General features: G+C 39.1%; 1 protein-coding gene across 11 annotated transcripts in view; it reads right to left on the bottom strand.

Moving 5' to 3' along the window:
• The window catches only part of ELF1 (E74 like ETS transcription factor 1), a 98067-nt gene that overhangs the window by 15369 nt on the left and 59951 nt on the right, over positions 1–22747 (bottom strand). For 6 of the 11 annotated variants that reach the window (XM_062487746.1, XM_062487749.1, XM_062487740.1 and 3 more), the window contains exons 2-5: positions 20914–21223; positions 12595–12769; positions 5041–5148; positions 4258–4422 (exon numbers count right to left, since the gene is read on the bottom strand). In XM_062487746.1, the coding sequence (XP_062343730.1) occupies positions 4258–4422; positions 5041–5148; positions 12595–12769; positions 20914–20985 (520 nt within the window). In that variant the 5' untranslated portion in view covers positions 20986–21223. Of the gene's footprint in view, positions 1–4257; positions 4423–5040; positions 5149–12594; positions 12770–20913; positions 21224–21572; positions 21802–21969; positions 22101–22747 lie in introns of those variants that run through there. The other 5 variants (XM_062487751.1, XM_062487750.1, XM_062487743.1 and 2 more) reach the window with 4 other exon arrangements.

Here is a 22747-nt window from a genome sequence, read left to right as displayed (position 1 = left end):
CTTTGAAAAAATACCAGTTTTTAAACTCATAAGCATGGTGGCTCTCTGGTAAAGAAGACTGACAGGAAGAAGTTACTTAAAACTGATTACAAAAATGAAGAGCACTCATTCGAAAATGTTGAGAAATCAACTACTGACACACAAGGGAACAAAAAAACTAAGCCATGTTGAAATATTTTTCAATACAAAACCTTGAACCCATTGTTTTATTAGTTCTCATTCTCTACAATGGCAGCTTTTACAGGTGATGCAATTAATCAGAAGCCTTTAGAACATTCTTATGCAATCAGAATTTATCCTACCAGGTTTTGCAGCAACCCATTACTACATTGACATTACCTATATTATTACCTATAATCTTTTGAGAGGTAGAACAGACTAAGCATACACAAGATTCAGAGAAACATATTTCTAGTTCAGATAGAATACTGCCATAGTTAAAAATCTAAAGGAATTTTTTTTCTCTATTTATTCCATTTCAAAAGAGTTGATGTTCTAAAGAGGCAAGACCAAAAGGTCTGTGCAATCCCATACACTCTAACTTTCCAGTTTTGGTTTTGTTTTGAGGGGCTGTTTTAATAAGGAAACAGCTCTGCTGAAGAGTGAGAGAGGGTTTTTCACTAGCTCTGAAAAAAAACGCAAAAACAAAAACAAACTAGCTCAGTGCCAGCCTGCGCTATTTCCTTCATCTTAAACTTCCAGTATCTACACAGAAATAATAAGAAACTTTGGTTTAAACACTCACTTTTTGACATTAGCAGTCTTGTTAAGTCCATCTTTGTATCTTTTTTTTTTTTTTGACAGAGCATGGGGGAGGAGAGGCATGGGATAGCTAGAGCTATCACATTGATTGATAGAGCTACCGTCAGTAAACTAAACCTGGAGTCCTCTAATTATTCTGCTTTTATTCAGACAGGACTCATGACTCAGAATGGGACACAAATAACACCCACTGTTTTGGCCAGTAATGTCATCCTTGATTTGAAAGAAGGTAGGAAAACATACAACACTGTTTTTTTCCATATATCATGATATGAAAGATAAAGAACTACTAGAGTATATTTTTAGTAACTTCTCTCCACTCACCACTGCAGGTTGCAGAAATGTCTGTTTTACCTAACATGTCCTAGACTAAGTCACCACTCTAATGGATGAGCTTCTAATGCACAAGTCCCTCAGGGTAATTTTGGCTAAGTGCTTTCTCCATTAGATCTGTGGGAAGACTCTGTTGTCTCATTTCCCCTCTTGAACAGGTGTAATTGTAGCTATTAAGGAGTAGGGAGTGTTATTTTGATGTCACTCATTCAGATATTATGTCTAAATTAGTTCAGTTCTTAAAAAAGGAAATGAAGTGGATGAGAACTCAATTAGGTCAGGACTGAACTACTCCTACTCAGCTTCAGGAAACTTAAGTACTGATCACATATAATTTATGCACTTCTGATTAGAGATAACCTAGGCTACTACATATGAATACGACTGCAAGAGCAATTCTAGGCTTTCTTTCTTCAGCCTAGACTACTTCAGGACTCTATAAGAAGCCTATCCAAAATTAGAAACTAGTGAAGGATGTGAAACTTGTCTACAGAAACGTATTGCTGTTACTGCTGTATATCTGGGCTAGAGATACTTTATTTGGATAGTTTTAGACTACACTGTGAGCTATTATCTCCAGGCACTGAATGATATCATCAAAAACCAGTTAACAGAGACACATCAGATACGATCCTTTGTTTAAAATATGTTTTTTAAAAGCACATTAAGCACTAGCATGCTTCCTCCTTTGCTTCAACAGAGCAATGAATTGCTATTTTTCAGAGTAAATTCTTTTTTAGGAAAGAATTTTACAAAGAGGAAGGATAAAAAGTGTGCAAGAGCTAAGCCTTATGTGGGCCTACCATAACTTTGGACAGCTAATTGGAGTTACAATTGGTATTTTCACTTTCCTATTTCCATGGCTGTAAAACACTTCTTCAGATTAGAAATTCATGCTACAAGTTAAGGTGACATTAAGCAGTGAAATGCTCATCCTGATGAAATATTTTATACCACACCAGAAAATGTAAAATCCATTTTCTTGCACTACTGTCAGTGAGTTTTGTTAAAAAAATAATGTATGTACAAACAAAATAAATTACATCTATTTAAAATATGATGATTATAACTTATGTGACCACCTGCTGCCAGATATCCTCCACAGCAAACACAGAATTTAAGGTATTACTACAGCAAATTTCCAAGTTTCTTTGTCTGATATCCCTGTCTTTCTGATCCATAGCTGAGCAGTTCAATGCTCAGACACTCATGAGTACAAACACCATGCTGAACATGGGTTTGGAGTTGAGCAGATGGCATGGATACAGCTCTCCTGCTGCAACAATAAGGCCAAAAGGAAAGGAAGTGAAACCACCACATTGCTTCTGGTGAACATTCTCTTGGAGAAGCTCTACTAGGCAGCGCCATTCTCGTCCAGTTAGCTGGCAATGCTCTGTGCACTGTGAATCCTTCTAACTTTAGCTAATGGCTTATATACGCTAAAAGTCTAAAAAAGAAGTTTATAAAATCTATAAAAACCCTATAAAATTGTGAGTGATATGGACAGGGCAAAATGACCACCATCCTTTGCCATGCCTCTGACCAAAGGAAGGGAAACAGACTGTACTTAAAAGGAATACCCTACAAACAAACAAAACCCCAAAATAATCCCACCCACACACTGCACATTATCCTAAAGTGCACTATAAACTTCATAACATTTTGCAGAAATTCTTGTACAACAATGCCTTACAAATTCCCAGACATTTTGAAGTAACGCTTCTACATCACTCAGAACATACCATCTACTTCATGCAGCCTCAAGTTCACTGAAAACTAGTACTTAATGAAACACTAAGCTGATGCATCTTTTCCAGCATTTTTTTCTCTAAAACAAATACACATTTTCTGTGAAGCAACTGGTTTTTTAACCTACAGCTAGGGAGGAGGAAGGAGTGGGAGTAAGCAGAAGCACAACACGAAAGAGTTGAAAGCATCAAACCAAAGAGGTTAAATGCCTGGCAGACAGCAGCTCCTTGTTTTGACTCACACAGCAGACAAAATTAAGAAAGAAGAAGGGAAGAGAAGAACAAACAAACCCCCCCCCAATTTAAAATTCTCTTACAGTTGGTTATTTCATAGTAGTGTGCACAGCCACAGCAGCTTCCCCAGGAGCATTTTCAGGGCAGCTGCTAGTAAAGCTCTCCTCCACAGCAGTTTCAGTTCAGCTTTCTTGGGAATCAGAAACTTCCTGACCCACACCCATCCCTATGAGACCTTGTCACACACAGAGCTCAGGAGGCTTCCTCAAGATCTTCACAGGCAATATGGTTTCTCCCACACATAACAATTCCCAATAATTGGAATTAGCAGCAAAAGTAGCAGTAAAAATGCACTCCTATTCCACAAGACTATGGCTGGGTAGCAGAAGCTGTATTCTTGAAGGCTAGGACACAGGGGAACCTGTTAAAGTCCTCATGCTCTAGCATGAGCCCTAGGATCAGTTCCAGAAACATAACCTCCTTCATTTATTTTTCTTTTTATATTAATTTGTTGCAAGAGCATTTAACATTTGCATATACAGTATGATTCCCTTTTCCTGCAGACACCAGCTTCAGAGCCTCTAACGGGGTCTATGCTGAAGCAGGGTGGGAAAACAGGAGCAGAATGTCTGGCTAACACCACTTCATGACTCTTTGGCACAGTACTGAATGCAGTGGAACACCACTGCACTATGTAAATGTAATCTACTGCAAATGGGATTAATACTTACTATGGCATGCAGCTATTAATAATAATTTAAAATTCAGTAATATTTAAGAAAAGCTAAAAATCCCTCCCCATTCTCATCCCATACTCTGAACTGATAGAGTATCTTCAGTTGAAGCTAAGTAAGAGCTAATGAAAGTTATTCTAGATTCACAGCAGCAAAAGCTCTATGGCTTGTATTGCAATTTTGCTCTGAAGAAGAAACTATAAATAGGAAGAAGCAGAGATTCCTGTATGATAAGCCATCGTTGCTACCTCTACAATATCATTAGTCTAAGCACCTGCACGTGTGCTCACACTACGCAGGAATAAAATGCTTTCCCTGCGTTGATTGCTGAGCTCACTCAGTTGTTTTGGCCTGACACCCAGAATGGTTCCAGACACCCACAAGGAAGTGACCATGCTACCCACTACTCTCCTGCTCCACACTGCAGTTCTCAGGTAGCATCTTACCTTTTTTCTTCTTTGGTTGTTCAAATTCTGGAGTCTCTGGTGATTCAGCATAAGGGTCTGGGGCTTGGTGAACTTCCACCACCTCAGGGATCCCATCAAGTGTGACTGACACATGTGTGATAGGAGGCACCATTTCTTCCTCTTCAGTTGCACCAAACATAGCTGCTTAAGGGGAAGGGACAAAAGAAGTAGTTTCACACAGCCATGAGGATTTTTGCTCATGATTTTTTTTTAAAGCTGGCTTTAGAGCAAAAATTCAAACACAGGATAAAATCAAACTATGACACTTAAATCTTTCAAGTGAGAGAAGTTTGTAGTTCAATATAATAGTTTATAATTCAATATATGTGCCAACAACATTTTACACAAGCAGAAGCACTACTAAAATAGAACAATTTAATGACAAAACCCACCCCATAAAAAGTACAATAATCTGCTGATCACACCTTCATATTTAAGGCAATCTGTAAATGTAAGTGTATATTCTTTTATCCTGACAACATAAACATCAACAAACAAAATACTGCAATCTAATCCATCCAACTTCATTCACACTTTACCTCTGTAATTTTTGACTTTTTCCTTTCCTGTTCAATTCTAGCATGGCAATGAAATCCTTCATTGCATACAACACTGGATTTCTGATACCCAAACTGTGTACATAAAGGTTGGAAATTATAAAAAAATCTTACCAATCCCATGCATCCATGCTGCACTGAATCCCCCCTCCTTTCACAAATAAACCTGGTAAATACAGATTGGAATTTAATAAAAAAAACTTACTCATTCTTTTTTCATCCAACATAGGATCAGGGGAGTCCATATTAAGAAGTGCTTCAGCAGCCTCAATTGTTTCCATTGTTTCATCTCCATTATGACAAGATGCTTCAACTAAAAGCAAGGGAGAAAAAAATATTCTTAAGAAGCTATAAACTAGACTTAAAGCTTAACATTATATTTATTCCTATTTAATTCCCAGGGAAAAAAAAGAAAAAGTGATAAAGATGGTCTTCTATTAGATGTGTAGCAAAAGATTAGCTGGGGAGAAAATGCACAGTGTAATAATTTCATTTATTTAGTACAGTACATTTTTCAGATTGCATGTATAAAAAACCCCCAAACATTTTGGTTCTGCCTCATCTTTCTAACCCCTCTCTTTGCTGATCAAGCACATGCAGTAAAACACAACACCCATGAAACTACGAAATATCATTACCACAAGCAATATTCCAGAGATTATTTAAAAACACAATATCGATAACTTCTTATGGTGCTCCAATGTCTTATCCCCAGAAAAACATGTGGATATGACACCCAAAGACATGATTTAATGGTGAACATGGGGGTGGTTCTGGGCTGACAGTAGGATTTCATGATCTGAGAGGTCTTTTTAAACTCTAACAATTCTGTGGTTCAATGAACAAAAGTGAATTCCACAAACAAGAGATGCCCATCAAAACTATTCAGTCATTTAGCCTGGAGGAGAGACAAAATACCCCACAAGTTCTACTAGAGACCATTTGATGTAAAGGTGTAGCTGAATCCTAAACCATTCAAATTCATGGGAATTACATGTAGGACTAACAGTGCAGGCTTCAAGAACACACTGGAAAGCAAACATGAAACATGAAAAGCAATATAGAAGGTTGGCAAGCTTTTCAAAATTTTTTACTCCTCATCAATCTCATGAGGGCAGCCATTAGATAAAGCCAAAGCTCCTGAGCATTAATTATAATGCCTAAGGTACCTCTTCTACAAGCTGTGATTTACAGAAGCCTCCTTACCTTCTAGATCTTTCTTTAAGCCCCTAGTGTAAGAGGCTCAGGCTAATAAAGTAGACAGGTGCCGGGAACCCCTGATACACACAGCAAGTCACCCTGTTTTCTACAGGATCACTTCCACCCTATATCTGGCAAAGACATTTGGACAGTTAAGGATCTGCACCTTCTGGCTGACATCTCCAAACAATCTTAAGAAATGAGAAGCACAGAGTTGGGAAGGAAGACAGCATGAAGAGAAAGTGAGTATGGACTAAGGTCCTGACCTTGGAAGCAAGAGAGAGCAGCAAATGGCTGACAATTTTGTCAGGCAGCTGACAGGTTCAGGAGTTCAGACCCGGGGCATCCCAGCCCCAAGAGGCACACAGGGAACACCCAGGGAATGCCTGGCCATCAGGAGACAGAACATGCACATCCAGTTCAGTCTGTGGCCATGCACACTTTCGGTGCTGGTGACATGATGCTTCTGCTTTTAAGTTTTACCTGGATGAGACCTTCCCATATCATTTACCAGCATTACCAGGACCTCAAGAAGGATGTCACAGCATACAAATATAAATAAATACACACACAGCACTGCCAAGGCAGCTGTTCTCACTTCTGACATTGTTTGAAAGCTGCCACGAACCAGCTCAAAGTCATGGAGCACAGCTGGCTTACTACATACAATTTTAAAGTCAGCAACGTTACCCCCAGGTTCTCAGTTCTGCAGACAGGGAGGAGAGAGCTGCTCTTTCCTCAGAGAGAGCTGCAGGAGGACCAATCCCATTTCCTGCCTTTCATGTACTAAGGTGATGGCGAAGAGCTAATTTTTCTCTGTATAATAGCAAGTGAGCAAGAGGCTACCAGCTTTACATCACTGTTACACCATATGGCTAGAAGTTTACCATTCCTATCCAAGACTAATTAAAGGACCTTATAGTAGCCATATAAATAACATAAACATAGAAACAAATATAATTTGCTGCTCACAAAAAAAAATATAAGCATGTTAAGGAAACTTCCCAGTCTGAGCATTCTCGAGACTCCCTGGCAGTCACATCCCAAGGCCAGAGTCTGCCACTGCTGGGTCAAAGCCCCTTTGCAGCGGGCGGCTCCCGTGACCGACGTGTCCCCCTTGGCTCCCCACATGCCCACTCCACAGCCAGACCAGGCTTCCTCACCACTTCAACCCCAGGTTTCCCACAGCAGAGTCTCAGATGTCTGGTTCCATAAAGCCATTTATTCACAGCACAGTAACACAGAAACAGCCCGAGCTGCTGCCCCCAAGGAGGACCCCAAACAAGGAACCCCATGGCTTTTACAGCCTTCCTCTTCGTGTCCATCCACCCCTGCCATCAGCTGTCTTCTCCTTTCTTATCCAAAAGACCAGCAATTCGAAGCTTCTACAGTCTCTCTCACTGTTCATTGCCTGCCTGGCCCTGGTGCCCTTTGTTATCCCAAAGGTTGGCAGTTCACAATCTCTTGTGTCTGGCTCCCGCCCTGAGCTCAATCTGCATCTCACTCTGCAGTTCACCAGCAGAGCTACCTTGACCAGATATATTCCTCTACAAGCAGCAGCACTATCTTTCTATCCAAAAAGGATGGCAAAATTAAGTTTCTTTACCACTCCACTGCTCTTGCCAACACCCCTTCAAGTATCTTCCAAGAAGATGACTTCACAACGTGGTTTAAGACAAGTTAATATTTCCCTGATGCTGAAAGAACCAAGGGTTGTGGTTTTGCTCCCATCTCTGCCCCTGGTTCATGATCCAAACTTCTGTCACCTAACACATGTCAAGCTTCATGCTTTTTTGATCACATAGTGAGACAACTGAGATTTATAAAATGTCTGAAAAGGTTTTAGGTACATTTCTGGGTTAGCAAGTTGAATTATAAGAACTCAAGAGCTGATACAAACAAGGTGTGGGGCACCTCACAGAAAAAGTGGAGGACTAGCTCTTTATCCTTTTAACAGCAAGATGCTCATTCAGCTACCAAAGGCAAGCTGGTGTCTCTTATTTTACCTTTTCTATAAATGATGCAGAATGGTATTCCAATCACTGGCTGTTATGATACAGTCCCAGTTTTATGAAGAACTAGAATCAAATGGCTTATTTGTTCCTCTTTGCCAGAGTCAGAGCAGAAAAAAATGGGACAGAGGGGAGTGTAATTTCTGCAAAGTATCAGGTTTAAAACGTTATCTGAAATAGGCAGAAGCTTTTTTTTTAAAAGGACAAAAGGAGGAGGGAGAAGAAAAAATTGGAAGAAAAAAATGAAAAAGGGAAAAAGAGGCAGGGTAAGAAAAAAAGGAAAAAGAAAAAAGAAAAAGGGAGAAGAAAAAGGGAGGGGAGAAACCACACCTAAAAATATTTTGAGTTTTTCCCAGGGTACTCTACAAGTTTTTGTTTATCTGAGCCAGCCACAAACATAAGCCTCTGTATCTGCATGCCAGTTTCTGCCCAGTTACTGTGAATCGAGGTTCCCTATGAATCAGCATTAGCACAAGGCTTGTCCAAACACAGCGATCTGCTCTGAAATTATGCCTCATGTTGGAAGTTCCCCATCTCAGTTCAAAGTCCTGCTGTCCCTACTCCTGTCTAGTCCCTTTTTAAAAATTTTTACACCACTTTGGGCAATCCTATCCCACTCCCATTCCTTCCCTGGTGGCTGGAAGCTCTGGAGACTGGGCAACAGGAGTCCTTGTCGGCGCTGAGATAAAGGCTGTGCTAGGGAACAGCTGTGTTTAAATTCACTGCTAGTTTTACTAGGGACAAAAACAGGGACTTGTAGAACCTCAAAATAACTGTCAGAAGAAATCTAAAGTTGCTAAAAGAAGAAATAGAGCCATTAGACATGGACAACTATCCCCCTCCCCCGCCTTTTTTTTTTTTTTCCCCAGAATAGCCGGCTGTTAAATTTAGACACTTTCTTTTTAATATTCATTCTTAGCTGGTTGTTATCTGATACTGGAAAACAGTTTAAAAACACAGGTATTTCAGGAGACCTGCAAATCATGACTTTATTTTTTAAATAAGGCTTCACAATTTGTAAAGTAAATTATCTCATTGAGGAAGTACATTAAGAAAATCCCTCTGGTTTTAACAGAGCCACAGGCAGCTGTGAATAATTTCTTTACAAAGTAACTGAAACCAAAACCTGTTTTTTTGTAACTGGCATCTCATCAACTCACAAGCCTCACAGATTAACACTATGAAGTTCAGTTTCTACCTAACTACTCCTTTGGATTTCTTTGTAACATCAGCAATGAACACCAAAGAAGCTGTGTTTATGCAGGACTGCTAGGGCTTCACAAAACGTACCAGGTAAATGGTACCAAACTCTAAAATGTTGCAAAATGAACTGGACATTATTAAGAACCATTATCGATCTATGAAAACGCACATTTGCATGCTTCCCTTTCAGACTAGGGCACTGGACATCTAAATGCAAATTTTCTGTCCCTGCTCCCTCATCCCCTCCCCCCCAAACTGTCTCAGTGCAGACACTTCCCTGATCCCATGAAAACAATGCCAGAACAGGTGAAACACAAAATGGCAGACTTTGATTTACTGTGGTTTTCAACAAATTAAACTCACAAAAAATGAAAAAGTTTTTTAAAAAATTGCGAGAATTAAAAAGAAATATTTTCAGGAATTACATAATTTGTTTAATTCCTCCTTCCTGTGCACCTTATATCCATAACTAGCCACATTAATAAGATATACAAAGTGTAGCAAATTGTACCATCTGACATGTTGCCCTAGAGTTCTTCTCCACTAAACATTATCCCCTGTATTTTTCAGGGAAAAAATACTTAAGTATTATCTTTAGAGATAAAACTTAATTCAAAGCCAAATGTTCCAATTAATTTTGCTAATCACCCTTTACTATATGATGGTCAATCATTTAAAATCCTGTAAGACTGGCAACAAACTGACCATAAAATTGCCATCACAGTTCTTCCAGGGAAAAGAGCTTTTAAAGAGGAGGGTGATAAGGCACATCTGCCAATTCATTACAAAAAAAAAAAAAAATACAGCATAAGCATTAACATAGGCAAAAAGCTAATTGCTGGCCATGTCTCAGCAGGGTTTCATGTGCAACAGATGCTGTTCTTACAGTTTTCTGCAGGTTATAATTTATATAAGGTAAGTAATCACCAACATGTGATAGCTGTGCCTTTGAAGGACTGAAGCTACATCCTACAGATGAAAAAACCTATCAGCATTCACTGTTCTGCAGATAGAAGATAGATCCCTAAAAACTGATTGCTTCAGTTTCATGAAGTCTACTGCTTATTTCTGTTTCTAGGAGAAAAGAGAAGCCCAGTGGATGACAGTCATAAAATAGTACTGAAAAATCTAGTAACTTAAAAAAACCTAAGTCCTTCATATTAAGCAGTCATTGCTCAGTAATGTTTACGGTGGTTCATAAATTATGGTGGTTTCAGTTTTTGTTTTGCTGTGAACTTCACTCCTATAAATATTTTAATGTGGAATTAGTACAGTCTTTATGATGTCTGATGCTCTCTCAAAGGCATAACGTGCAAGTGACTGAAAAGACTGGTACTAACTTCAAAGAGCAAAACAACGCATTTCACTGTTGGGAGAAAACAAAATCAAGAATGAAACTTCAAAGAAGGGAGAAAAGAAAAAAAGCAGCTGAAAAACAAAGTAGGTGGGAAAACTGAGCTATGATTAGCCCCATTTCAGAGGCAGCCTACAGCAAGCTATACTTGAACTGGGATCTCTTCCACATAGCAGTCTTGCAGTTCAACTGGGTAGCTGTGGCCACAGCCAATGCTTGTCCACAGGGGAGGTGACAGGGGCCTCCTTCCCCAGTGACCTCTTGTCTCCTCCTGTGGGGTGCCTTCACAGCCCTGGGCCACAAATTCTGCCCCACTAGAGTCAGGCTGGATAGCTTCCTGCCAGAGACTAGGGGCTGAGCTACCAGGGTTGCCTGCCTTGTCCTGAGCAGGAGCTTTCCAGCCACAGTGCTGGTCCTGGCCTGGGCTGCATTCATCCCCTTTCCCTTCTAAGGAAATCCACAGTGTGCACAGGATGGAGACTGTGAAACAGATAATTAATAAGCTAACATCTCCTTCACAAAAATCATCTCTGCAAAGTGGCAGGTCTCAATTTCTAAGAACTTTGACTTTAAAGAAAAACAGATTTCTTGAACTATAATGGATGATGGGAACAATACTGTTACTTGTCTGCTTCCAAAGTATCCCAGAAACCCTTGGACACCATCAGTTACAAGGATTAAGTATTTTCAGTTTCTGGCAGCAATTTGCATACCCTTCTCAAGTGACCAGCAACAAAAAAAAAAAAAAAAAAAAGAAAAAGTTAACAAGGGCATTTACAGGAGTGGAGTTTCACAATTACTCATGCATGTAAAAATTCACACACAATATATTACAGTGAATATAGATTCACAAAAATTATCTGCTATGAAATTCACACGGATGCATTAAGTGGTGCTTAAGTAACACACTGGGGAAATGCCAGTTGTAGTGTGAATAATTAATATGAACAGCAAGTTGGCAAGAGGTCTCAACATGAAATACTGCTTGAGTATGGAAAGCCTTCTTGAATAATAACCTCACTTATTTGTATGGTCACAGCCTGTACACAGAAAATTCACTACTATCACAAAAATTGAGCAATACTCATCAGATAAAATCATTTACTGAGGAACAGCTCATGTCAGTTTAGTCTGTGAACTGTTCCTCATGTCATGTTATGTTGAGTTCCTGTTTTGCTTTTGGTAGTAAAAGATTGTATCAGAGCACATCTTTGGAAATAATGTCAAAAGCATAAGTGAAACCAGCAAGCTATCGTCATCCCTGGAGACAATCCAGGTATGGAGCCTAGTGGTTGCAAGAAAATGCTCTCTGTAAAGTATCTACCCCACCTTTGAGATGTTTTCTGCAAAAGCGCTGAAAATGCATGCATTCAGTGAGGGGTTGTTCTTAAAACATGCGACAGATCTTTGAGCTTTCCTCTCGAGAATTGTTTGTTCTTTAGGGCTACCTTTTCTAACAGAATTCACAAAAAAAATCTGTATTTTAGGTGTGAATCACTACTAGAGATTCAAAATTAATACTATACTGAGTATACTTACACCAGTAAGTCACACTAGCATGTACATTTTCATTTTTAACTGTATACCCTTGGGAAGTTAAAAGAAGTACATCTACTCAAGCTGCATATTCCTATATATATAATATACATTGTTGGTACATAGATTTACGTTGGAACACACCACCTATTAAGTAAAAGCAAACAAAACCTATGAAGATCAAAGAAAAATCTTGTTGGTATATTCCAAGCAGGACTCTGCCTTAATCACTGCTGATGGGTGAAACTCTTCACCATTATCAGCTGTGCAACCGGGATTGCAACCACCTGCTAACAATATTAATGCCTTTTTGTCAGTCTTGTACAGAATTAACAGCATTAAGTACCACTATTCATTTTGCTCCCTGTTGTTTTTTGTCATTAAACTTTCTTCCTCCATTAGTCACAGCCATCTTGGTGCAAAGATATGGCACAGAGATGGTTTTAATGCCAACCTGTGAGGGTGATATCATCATCTTCTATGATTTGCTCTTCTGCAACATCCAGAGAGTTCTCAGTGATCATGTCACTAGGTTCATCCACGCAAGTTAAACCAGAGTAGTTGTGTAGGAGTTCTGCACTAGGAACATGCTCCACGATGACAGCAGGGAAAATAGATGGATCACCAAGCTGGGAGGTGGAGAAAAAAAAATAAACAACAAAATATTAGTTAGACTGCCTCCAATCTAGCCACTTAATGACTAATACTTCAACAGACCTGTACTAAACCACCTGGATATTACACAGTCAGGAAAGAGTACTAAAGGACAAGATTTTTAGCACCTGAAAGCAAATAGCAGCAGTGTCCCACCAGGAGCCAGAGATGGAATGTTGCTGTAGTATCTACTGTACTGACTATACTTCAGTACATAATACCAGACTTGCACAACACAGTTTTGCAGCACTAAAGCTGAAAATACAGAGGAGTGGCACAGTAAGTGCTACATTTTGCTTGCAATACTGGGTGAGCAACTTGCTGCAAACACCTTCACCTTTTGCTCTTCCCCTCATTCTGAGAATGAAGGAGTCCTGTGGCTGTGAGGACTGGACAACGGTCTCACAGGCACCAAATTTCCCATGAGACACTATTTGAAAATCACTATTTTAGGGAACATTTGCTACAGAAGGAAGGGGTGTAACAGGTTGATGTAAATGCTGTAATATGTTTCCTCTCTAATTCTTATGGCTTTAGTCATTTGATATTACTTACACCACACACCCCTTGCTACTTTTCTTCCTAAGTCTGCTTTTAGACACCATCCTTTGGTCTTGATAGTAATTTTGCAACAGATACAGAAGAAAAGAGGTAGCTGGAAAACACAAATCAAATTGACTAGCAATAACAACAAGATGCACACTCTGAAAAGACAACCGCTCAACAGGAAGAGGTTTTCAGCAAATAACATCTACTACAGACACCGTATTTTTCAAAGTGAATGTTTTAAAATGTCATTTGCAGTAAGAAAGTCCTGCAAGATTGACAGCAGCAGATTGATAGCAGCACAGGTTCAAAGAAAGTCTAGTGTAACTTTAAGGTTCCCTGACTACAAAAATAAAACACATTATGAATGTGTCAAGCTTAAAAACAAGAAAAAAACCTAAAAAGTTGCTAAAACGTATTTCTGAGAAAATTATTATGGGTACATTTGCTCCCACCCTTCACAGAAGAGCCGAGATATGTATAGATCATAGAATCATAAGATGGCCTGGGTTGGAAGAAACCCTAAAATCATCTAGTTCTAATCCCTCTGCCTTGAAAGGGGACACATTCCACTACATCAGGTTGCTTAAAGTTCCACCCAGCCTAGCCTTAATCACTTCCACAGATAGGAATCCCCAACTTTTCTGGACAACCTGTTTCAGTACCCTTCCACCCTCACAGTAAAGAACTTTTTCCCCACTATCTAATCTATCTACCATCTTTCAAGTTTGAAGTCATTCCCACCTGAATTGTCACCATATGCTCCTGTAAATAGTCTCAATCTTTCCTGTAGGTTCCCTTCAAGTATTAGTAGGAAGATCAAGTAGGTTTTTTAAACACACAGGTTAAAAACCCAAGGGAAAGAAACCAACTGTATGATTATGCCGTTGTTTAAGAATTACTCATCTCTCACTCTTGCCACTACACACACCGTCACGGATGGAAAATGCTATCTGAGCCATCTACTCAACACCGACAGCAGCTATGGGAGTAAGCCTCCCCTAGGGAAGAGTCTGGACCATAAGTACTGAAAGTAGAAAGTGCAATTAGAAGTTTTAAAAGGCAGTAATTACCACTTTAAATTCTTCTGTATTTTGTAAAACATGTCTCAGCAAAAACTGTGGTAAAGGGCAACCAGGAAAAAAAGAAGAACTAAAAACCAAAAATAGTATTTTAATAGGCTTCTATCATGGATAGTCTCCTGAACAACAACAACAACAAAAAAGCCAACAAAACCAAAATTTAAAAATAACCCAAACAAATAATGACCAAATCTATGAAACATGTTTCAAAAGAGAGCAATATGGTAGAAGATCAATAAAAATGAACAAAGTGCAGACCAGTTAAGGCCCCTCTTGTGCAATCTTATCATCACATGACAGGTGTATATCAAGTCATGCAATGGAACAGCTGCTACCCCACACCTTTGTGGGCACCTCTAACCAATGCTGCATCATGCTAGACCTGAGAAACCAGAAAGCATTGATAGCCAAGAAATTCCTACTGTTCCTCAGAAAAAGTAATGTACACATTTTGCACCATATTTATTTACTGACCCTAATATCCTTGATCCTATTTGCTTCCAGGCAAGAATAAACAACTAGATTTGATTAAATAAAAGCCATATCAATAAAAAATTTAAAACACTGTAAAAGAGAAGAAATATTAAAATTATATGCATTTAAAAAAAGTTTTATTTTCAACAATACATTCCATAAGGTACAGGGCAGATGGGCCATTAAAGCCTCATTCCTGAGATATAATTAGGTTTTCAAAACAGTTTAAATACCTCAGTTTCAGTAATATGCCACGATACGTAACTTTTGGGATTTAAGTTATAAACAGCTATGGTGCAGGTATTTGGACATGAGCATGGAACCCCAAGTTTCCTTCCCAGCCAACACACACAAATGGTATTTCTAGGGCACAATTTCTCTGCCCAGTTTTAGGCTCCTGTGCTACGATAGGATGTCATGCCCTAAAAACACCTATTTCTCTGCATTGACTATGACATGGGGGAAGGGTTGGGGCACTCGTTTCTGGTGTAGGCATCTGTGTCCCACGCACTCATCAGCAAGTGGGCAGCTTCCTCCTCCCTGCCACGTCTATGCAGTGAGGCGTGCTCCTCTCACCCCGCTTCCGCCCTTGCACCAGCTCAATAGCTGCAGTGTCTGCAGCCACAGATCGAGTTGCCTATGCTCAAAATAAGCCTTAAAGTAATTTTCTTCTCCAGAAGAAGCTAATGTGTCTCAGCACTGTCCTTCTCTAATGACTGATGCTCACACCACTGGCTTGGCCTCTGAGAGGACGAGTTGTAGAAAAATGTTTAGAATAATAAACAAAACAAAGATAAAGTCAACTGTTTTTCACAGGTTTTCAGATCAGTTTCTTAAATCCCTATTTATATATATCCCTACACTCACTTTGCTGTGAAACCTAGTTACAAAAGCCCAAACATCCACATGTTCCTAAAATACACTTCACTACAGAACAGAATGTTTCCCTGTAGTACTGAACTGTGCTGCTTCATGCAGTTCAGAAGTACTTGGTTTGATCCATATGACTAAACTGCTCTGCAAGATTAAACTGTATTTTGACATGTCTAGAAACAACCATCATACACATACTCTGATATAGTCACTGTGTCTGTCTGCAGGCAGGGAAATCCTTGATGCCGAACTACCCAAGGAAGCTGTTGACACACTATGCTTCCAAAAGACTGGATATGAGCAGAAAAGCATTCACTCATGGTAATACACTTTAAATGTTTTTCACTTAATCACAGTTTTGAACTGGAATAATCAGAGTAAATATCACTTCTTGAAGCCTTTATTTTAACACTATTGTTATAACTGCTTCCAACTCATACCCTACAGTGGCACAATCTGTGGGTGTTCCTTCCTGCCATGGTTGTGAAAAGGAAAGCAAAGAACAAATTTTAATATGTTCCTATTGAGAAAAGCATTCACACAACTGCAAACCAATATAATTTGAAATGCATTTTTGTGGAAGTGGTCATTGCTTTTTTGTACAGTATTTGCAATTGGTTATGATTTCATTAACAAGCCTTTCATTCAGTTTTAAAAGCTAATGCTAATGTACACAGATGTACACGTGACTGTTGTTCTACCTCACTTTTATAATGTTCTTGATTTCACTGAAAGCATCTGAATCCCAGTTGAGAGCCATACTAAACCTTCCTCTAGATCTGTTGTTTTGTAAAACACAAAAATAACCATACACATTTGGAACTGCAAAAGAGCCCTTTCTTACTATCACTCCCTTTTGAATCTAGTGTGCAAGAGAATTACACACAGGGAAAGCGTTAAATGAAGTACTACAAGATAGTGATTCAATTAACACAAGTTAACTTACCTCTCTAACAGCAAGATCACAAAATAATTTATTTCCAATACAAACATGCTTCTATACACCCTAGCAAAAAGGAATAGTGCAAACTATCCCAAAGTTGTAAAAAGTTCTCAAATTAAAGTGTCAGCAATAATTTTCAAGAAATCAGTACAGAGATGCATAGAAGAATAATTTGTGTATTTTTAAACTTCTCTTACTTCAGCTGCTTCATGTTTCTCATACAAAATGCAGGTAAAATATGACACCCTAGCTCCAGCAAAGCTTTGACTTGACTTCAACCCATCTCCCATGTCTGCTGGACACAAAAAGCAATTGAGCTACTGCTAAAATCCTCCAAATCTTAGACACCAAATCCCTGTAGACCGACCTTTACCAATTCAGGAGTGCAAACTTCATACAGATGCTGAAGTCCATGGAAATTACCACAAGCATGTCGCTGAAAGCATTGGTTATACTCCACAATCCCCTGAAAACTGAACCCAATCCTCCTCCGGGGGCTAAAGGCAGCCATCTTCATTCCTGCTCTCTAACTCTTTTAGTGTGCTTGACATGCTGACAAGGTGTTTCTTTTTTCTCTGGAAGTTGTCTCATGAACTGTCACCAACTGACAGAAGATCAAAACACCATCCTGGCCACAGAAATGTAAAATAAGGAAGGAGATTTCTTCTGGTTTGGAGGTAGTGTCTTCTCATACTACAAGTCTTTAAGGATGACAACTTGTCCCAGGAATAAGGTGACTAGCTTTTAACTGGTGTGGAATAAATTTTGTGCAAGCGAGTGATGGGTGGGAAGAAATATATGCAATAGATAGTAGAAGGGAAAAGCTACTTGGGGGGAAAAAATGGAGAAAGCAACCTCAGGGAAAAAAAAAAGTCTTTTTAACCAAACAACAGCATTCAGACTTGCAATACGGATGGCCATTTATATTTAAACAAACAAACAAACCGCCCCCAAAGGAGCAGATAAAACACCCCAAAAAACTAAACAGAAGTAAAGAAAGTGACCTTAGTGACTAGAAAACAGTTTTTGGTCTTCCCTTTCTGACAGTCCCTGTGTAGAGGCAGCTTTTCTACTTTAAACGTGTTCCCACTGCCAGCATCTGAGAAGGGACCAAATTACAGAGGAATGCTGCAGGCAGACACATGATGCTCACTTTTCTGGGAAGACAACCACATTACAGATTTCATATTTTCGTTAAAGTCTTCAAAAAACTGCAAGTGGATAAGGGGGAGGAACCTTCTTCAGGAGCTGGGAATAGCAGAAAAAAAAAAAATAGACCTTCAACTTGACCAGGTGGCTTAATCTTTCTGAAAGCCCATGGCGATATCAGGGAATACATAAGAGCAGAGGTAGGCACGAGATGATGGTGCAGAAGTCATGGCTCAACCTAAGGTCTCAGACTCCTCTCTATCAGAAGAAAGGAAGAGAAACAAATGCTAGAGGTACAGAAGGGGTCTTCAGGCACAGGTTACTACAAGCATCAGAGCCACCTGGGAGAGGACAGCCCAACACAGAGCAGTCATGCTGGGAACCATGTTAGCCATATAATGGTTGCAATGAATCAACTTCTCCCTAGCACCATTTAAAACTTCCTACTATGGATCTAGCCATTGTAGTTGCTTTTATTCAGCTTTTTAAATTAACAATATTCTGATCAAATATCACATTAGTTGTTAAGTCCACAAAGGGCTAAATGAAAAGGCACTGAGAGAGGAAGCTGAAGATAGGAAGAGAAGCAGGTTTAGACAATGGCATTGACTCAGCCAAAACCTGCAGAAACTCCTGCCCAGTTTTATGTGTGCAGTCTCTCTCTGTCTCCCAACAAACAAAACAAAAACACAGAAAAGAAAAAAAAAAGCAAACTTTCTTTTTTAACCAGGTCCCCACTTGTTCCCTTCTAAAAATTATAAGGATATTTTCACTTCATTTCTCCCTCACCACAGATTTACTATACCCTCCAAGAATAACAAAAAATTTAAAAATCATTATTTTCTAAACTGCAAAGGATAAAGCTGATAAGAACAAGCCTTTCCCATTCACAAGGGTCCATGTAATTGAGCCCCTCCCATTGGCATCTGCCACTGAATGCTGAATGCTTACATTTGAAAATGGACAGTTCATAATTTATGGTTGTTTAACCAAGGCAAAAAAAAATTAAACAAAATAGCCATGAATTATGACTTCCCTGAAATACTGAGCATAGTTGCCACTTAGACCCTGAACCTCTCCCCACAGCTGTTCCATGTCCCAAGAGCTCTTGGCACAAGAGAGCTCCAGGCAGAGCTTTAACAACAATAAAAGTACCAAAGTTCTTAAAATGCCAGCTTGTGGGGGCATTGCAAAAGTAATTACTCAAAGATGAGTTAAATGACAACTTTTGTATATGATGAAGATCCAAAAAAAAAGCTTTTTCCCAACAAAGAGCACTTACAGAGCTAAATTTTTTTGGAAAATACACAAATTGTGTTATCCATCCCTAAATACAACTAATCTAAGAATTTCAAAACATTAGGAGTAGCAATAGCTTCTGTGTAGTAATAAGCAAGTCAGTCAAGTACAAGCTAGCAGCAGTCTTTTTGGGCTAACATACTATGAAACCTCAGCTGAACTAAACCCTGTTCCAGCTTCCCAGGTCTTCACCTGGGCAGGACTTCTCTTCCATGACTGAGTACTTAAGATTTACCTTCAGGCAGACAGCTAGCTGGATACCTGCATCTTTGATACCTGAACTAAGTGAACCCAGTGATTTAAAAGGAGCTTGCATCTGACTGTAGCAATGGACTCTCTGCTATGCACCCTTTATCTCCAGCTTTTCACATCTTGGGTTTCACCACCTTTAGGGTTTGATATAGAAAATCTTTTCTTAGACTTCATCTAGAGCAGAATTTAGTGGGGTTATGAGATAAACATCAAGGTTGAGCTTGTTCTGAAGCTGGAGAAAGCTCTGTTTATAAAGGTTTTACTGTCCTGTTGAGCGCTCTTTAGTATTTTTAAAGTTTCTCAGGTAAGCACCTGAAGAAATTGCAAGAAGCAGAATGCACAGCTAAGTGAAATAAAACCATATCTGCTTGCACTACTGGTTCCAGGAACCACAATGAAACAGCCCTCCCTGCCTTAGTTCTCCCCTCTCCTATTGGCTTGTAAAGTAAAGCTAGCAATGAACAACCAGCAGAGGTAATAAGTAAGGCTCATTCTGGACTACGCTTGTGCAATTCCCATATCTAAATCCCCAGGCTACCACAAGCTCTGGAAAAATACAGGGAAGGAAGTTACATTACTAATTCCACCCAAAACTGAGTTAGCACTTTAGACAGACAACACTCAGTTCATTGAAATGATCGCATGACTCTGACAGCAGAAACAGGCCAGCGACCCAGCCAGACATTAGGATATACAGAAAAGCAGAGACAAGATTATAAAGCCAAAAGCGGGGATTTTTTAAAGAGAGAATAAACGCTTTTTACATTAACAAAATAGGAACAGTTTGTCATGGCACTTAGCCTTTTAAAAAGGCTCAAACATTTCTTGTTAATAAATGCAAGCTGTAATATTAACCACCAGCGGTAGAGAAGCCACATGATTTTTACAATAGGAATCCTACACTAAAGCTTCAGGACTCATAGGATGTGGTTTAAATAATCAACACCTAACTGAGAGTTTGCTCAGGTAGAGACAGACATATTTTCTCTCTGTAGTTTAAAATAAAACAATTTAAATTGCTTTCAAGCTTATTTCTGAATAACCAGCATGCAGTAACACAATTTAGAAACCAATCTGTAAATAACAATGAGCAGGCATATACTGCCTCTTCCAGTCACCTGCAGTGCAACAATTACTTCTACTCAGAATTTTTATCCTAGCACACTAGAGAAGTTGAAATTACTATAAAATACCGTAATTTTGGGAATTCTACATCACACATGCATGGATTCTACTGGCAAAAATCAGCAAAACAGGAAAAATATTTTTGGAGGAGGATGTCTCTGCAATACTGTAGGGTTATAACATTTCAACCAATTTCTGTTCCGCTCATGCAAGTTACAGGAAGCAACAGGAAGCTTTTGAAACAACACAAAGATCTGCTGCAACAATAATGACCTCAATATTTCCTTTTTGTGTTTTACACCACATTTTTAACTTGTGTTTCGTATTACTCTTAGCACTGACTTGTACAAATATGGTTTCTTACACCATCCCATACCTGCTGCTCATCCTCCATGACGTTGCTGGCAAATTCAAACACAAGCTCATTCTGCTGTACAACTGCTGCCATAATAACGCATTCCCAGGTCTCAGCTCCACATACAAAGAAAAACGTTCTTGAACATGAAAGAACAGAGAACTTCACTGAGGTCCAGCTGGGCAGAAAGGCAGGTTCACAAAATTAATCGAGTATCAATGTTTGTTTTTCTTAGATCATCAGTGTTCCTGGGTTCTTCTCTTCTCAAAGCAAAACAAACCAAGGCAAATCCTTTCCTGAGTTGTTGTTCCCACCTCGATAACCTTTACCACTGTGAAGGGAAAAATAAAAAAAAAATATCATTAAAAAATGTTAAATAGTAGCAGTGGCAATAAAGCTTTCCCCATGGTATCTGCATCCAAGGAAGTCAGACACTTTTGTGTCTCCAAAGGTATTTCTTTTACTGATTGATGTATGAAAATTTTCAATACCTAAAACAGAACTGTTTCAGGAACTAAGACATCATTTGCAAAGTGTTTCATATTAAAAACATGAGACTAAGGAAAAGTTACAAAAGTTAACAAAAATTTTCATTTGCTTCAGATATGCAGTTTTCACATTCATTAGTACCTCTCATCTTCACAGTTTATTCAGAGTAAAAATACAAAACTCAGACTGACCTACTCAGCTGTAGGATATCCCAAGTATATCACATTTCTTTTTCACACACAGTTCAAATTTAGCTAAGTCGTTGTTTTGCAAGGAAAATGCTCTGGATCTCGAATCCCCATGTCAAAATGATGATATCAATACAAAAATTCTTTGCACAACCCAGAAAGTGCCCGTGTTCCTACATGAAGCAGATCTTCAGTTTCATGTTAAAAATGCACTGCAAACGTAGCCTTATCTCTACCAGAGGATCACAAGCAGCCGGAAGGAAACAGCACTGACCACGTCATGGCAAATTAGAACCGTCAAAAAAACTGCACAGTACAAAGAAAAAAAAATTCCCAACTATAGAATGTAAACAGCTTCAGTGAAGGGATGCATGCCCACAGCTCCCATGTTGTTACTTACTCACTTGTGCCAAAGGTAAATTCGTTTAGGGTGAGCTGACCAAGAGTTGCTGCAACACCTCTGGGGAAACAGGCAAGCGCAAAAAGAACTCTTAGTATACAGCTCAGGTGACCCAGATGCTAATTAAAAAATCTACCATTTCAAAATAGTAAGAGGAACAGGTGTCTAAAATTAGGAACCTAAGGAGCATGTTGGTGCCTAGGAATTTAATTCAATATATTTTAAAGGAAGAAAAATGTGTGGTTCCTAGTATTTTGAGCAAAATTCTTTAAACTGTTTTTAATTAAGAGCTGCTGTGACAAAAGAATAAAGGGCAGTGGTCTAACACGTACCCATCCAGAGTAAGACCCCCAGGAAAATCAACTTCAGGGCCATTGGCAATGATTAGCATCTGTCTCTGTACAGGAGGTTTAACTTTGCCTTGTTTTTGCAGTAGGCTGAAACTCAAAAAAATGAAGAGCATCTTCCTCTCCCAGTGCCAAGCAATTTAATTCGGGAGGATCATGTCAGAGACTTGTACTCCCTCACTCTAGGAAACGTAACAGCCGTTTTTCCTATATAGATTGTGGTATTCCCAAATTCCTAAGCAGTGATGGCAGAGCATTTAGGCATTTAAGTGACTAGATACTTCCCTTCTAAGAAATCAGGAAACCCAAGATTATGCAAACAGGAGAACCTCCCCATCTTCCAAAGCATGCTCTAATTAGCTGTTAAAAGGTTTGTAAGAGTAGCCACAACCTTAACTACAGAATATTTGCTTTAATGAGAACTGCGTGCA

Source organism: Cinclus cinclus, chromosome 2 (assembly GCF_963662255.1).
Source record: "Cinclus cinclus chromosome 2, bCinCin1.1, whole genome shotgun sequence".
In the NCBI taxonomy this organism is placed as follows: domain Eukaryota; kingdom Metazoa; phylum Chordata; class Aves; order Passeriformes; family Cinclidae; genus Cinclus; species Cinclus cinclus.
This window is presented reverse-complemented; position numbering and strand designations above follow the sequence as displayed.